Consider the following 2,283-nt stretch of genomic DNA (forward strand, 5'->3'; position numbering starts at 1 on the left):
TTTGTTTGTTTGTTTGTTTTTTGAGACGGAGTCTCTCTCTGTCGCCCAGGCAGGAGTGCAGCGGCCGGATCTCAGCTCACTGCAAGCTCCGCCTCCCGGGTTCACGCCATTCTCCTGCCTCAGCCTCCAGAGTAGCTGGGACTACAGACGCCCGCCACCTCGCCTGGCTAGTTTTTTGTATTTTTAGTAGAGACGGGGTTTCACCGTGTTAGCCAGGATGGTCTCGATCTCCTGACCTCGTGATCCGCCCGCCTCGGCCTCCCAAAGTGCTGGGATTACAGGCGTGAGCCACCACACCTGGCCCAATTTTTGTATTTTTAGTAGACAGGGTTTCACCATGTTGGCCAGGATGGTCTCCATCTCTTGACCTCGTGATCCGCCTGCCTCAGCCTCCCATAGTGCTGGGATTACAGGCATGAGCCACTGTATCTGGTCCCCATGGCTTCTTGAAGCCAACCACAGTTCCCTCGTCTGTCAAATGGGTATAATTCTCCATCACCAGGTCTCTGCAAGGGGGTCTGCAGAAAGCACTGCCTGGCATATGGTCAACAGGCGTCAGTCCGGTCTTCTCATCTCACAGGCCACCTGAGGTGCACAGGGAGGGAGGGACTTGTCCCAGGCCACACGGCCGGGATTCCTCTACACTGCGCAGGTCCCTGACCACCAGCAGCCCCTCTCTCCCTGTCTCTGCTGAGGGAGCAGGGGGTCAAGGGTCAGTTGAAGGTTTTGCCATTTCTTTAAAAAACAAAGGCTTTAATTCACTCCAGCTACCCACTGTCCTAGGGTGTCCCAGGCAGAGGCCCTCTCCCTTCCCAGAAGGCACTGGGAGGAGGAAATCTACCACCCAGCACATGGCAGGACCCAGGGCCTGGCCAGGCAGTGCACACAATAAGCTGCGCCTGAGCCAGGAGGCAGGCAGGGTATGGGGGGAGACAGGGTGAACGGCCAGGCCACTGCAACAGTGAGAGACCCGGGGAGCCCCTCGCTATCTTGGCCAGGAGGAAGGAGAGACCAAGGCACAGAGCCTTAAAAAAGGACATCCTCTCCTGGCCTCCCATCCCAGAGCCCTGCTCCCTAGGCCAGTCTAGACAGAACCAGGAAAGCAGAAAACAAAAGGCACCTAGTATGTAAGTTCATGGGGAGAATGCAGGCAGGTGTGGGAGGCTCCCACCTCCAACCCCGGGCCTCAGCTACTGGGACAGTGCAGGCTCCAGCAGCTTCAGGACACCACCCACCAAGTGCAGGCTGCCAGTGACCAGCACATGGATGGCAGCAGCCTCATGGAGTACGCTGGCCCCACTGTGAGCCACAGGGTGGGTGAGGAGGCCCTTTAGGGGAGTGGGTGGCTGGAAGACAGGGTCTCGGCCTTGGCTGATCCATTGCAAGGCATGTGAAATGCAGCTGAAGACGAGGGAGCTGGCGCTGCAGGTGTGGGGTGGGTGGGGCGCCAGCAGCAGGGATGTGGGCCCACCAGGCTCTGGACTGGGGGCGCTCCAGAGGTCCGGGCTGGCCTGCTCTTCGTCCAGGTGGTTCCAGTGCTGCTGGTGTTCCAGGCAGCGCAGCAGAACCTGGTCCAGTGTCACCGTGAAGTTCTGTTGGTCTGTGGGACACAGAGACAGGCATGTCAGCGAAGGGGAGAGGGAGTAAGGGACAGGGGTGGAGAAAGGGGCTGGTGCACCGTGAGCACCTGTTTAGCACCAAGCCCTTTACATCATCAGGCCAGCAGTCTCGGCTCGTGGTCTTCTCCATGGACACAATGAAGAAACTGCAGCTCAGGCAGGTTCAGTGACTTGCCTAAGGTCACGAGAGGCAGAGCCGGACACTCTGGCTCCAAAACGTTTGCTCACTAGGCACCATTTCCCCACCTTGGCCTCACTGTCTCCATCTATAAAATGGAAATCCAGCTGGGGACCATCACCAAGTGGGCATTTCTGAGGCTGCTGGTTAAAAATGCAGATTCCAGGCCAGGCGCAATGGCTCACGCCTGTAATCCCAGCACTTTCGGAGGCCGAGACGGGCGGATCATGAGGTCAGGAGATCGAGACCATCCTGGCTAACACAGTGAAACCCCGTCTCTACTAAAAAATACAAAAAACTAGCCGGGCAAGGTGGTGGGCGCCTGTAGTCCCAGCTACTTGGGAGGCTGAGGCAGGAGAATGGCGTGAACCCGGAAGGCGGAGCTTGCAGTGAGCTGAGATCCAGCCACTGCACTCCAGCCTGGGCGACAGAGCGAGACTCCGTCTCCAGAAAAAAAAAAAAAAAAAGAGTTCAAGATCAGCCTGG

General features: G+C 57.8%; 1 protein-coding gene across 6 annotated transcripts in view; it reads right to left on the reverse strand.

Annotated features, from left to right (window-relative positions):
- Nucleotides 1–730: 730 nt before the first annotated feature.
- FPGS (folylpolyglutamate synthase) overlaps nt 731–2,283 on the reverse strand; it is an 11,908-nt gene continuing 10,355 nt past the window's right edge. For 5 of the 6 annotated variants that reach the window (XM_026457166.1, XM_026457165.1, XM_026457163.1 and 2 more), the window contains one exon: nt 733–1,600. In XM_026457166.1, the coding sequence (XP_026312951.1) occupies nt 1,191–1,600 (410 nt within the window). In that variant the 3' untranslated portion in view covers nt 733–1,190. Of the gene's footprint in view, nt 1,601–2,283 lie in introns of all 6 variants that reach the window. The other variant, XM_026457164.1, reaches the window with a different exon arrangement.

Source organism: Piliocolobus tephrosceles, chromosome 14, assembly GCF_002776525.5.
Source record: "Piliocolobus tephrosceles isolate RC106 chromosome 14, ASM277652v3, whole genome shotgun sequence".
In the NCBI taxonomy this organism is placed as follows: domain Eukaryota; kingdom Metazoa; phylum Chordata; class Mammalia; order Primates; family Cercopithecidae; genus Piliocolobus; species Piliocolobus tephrosceles.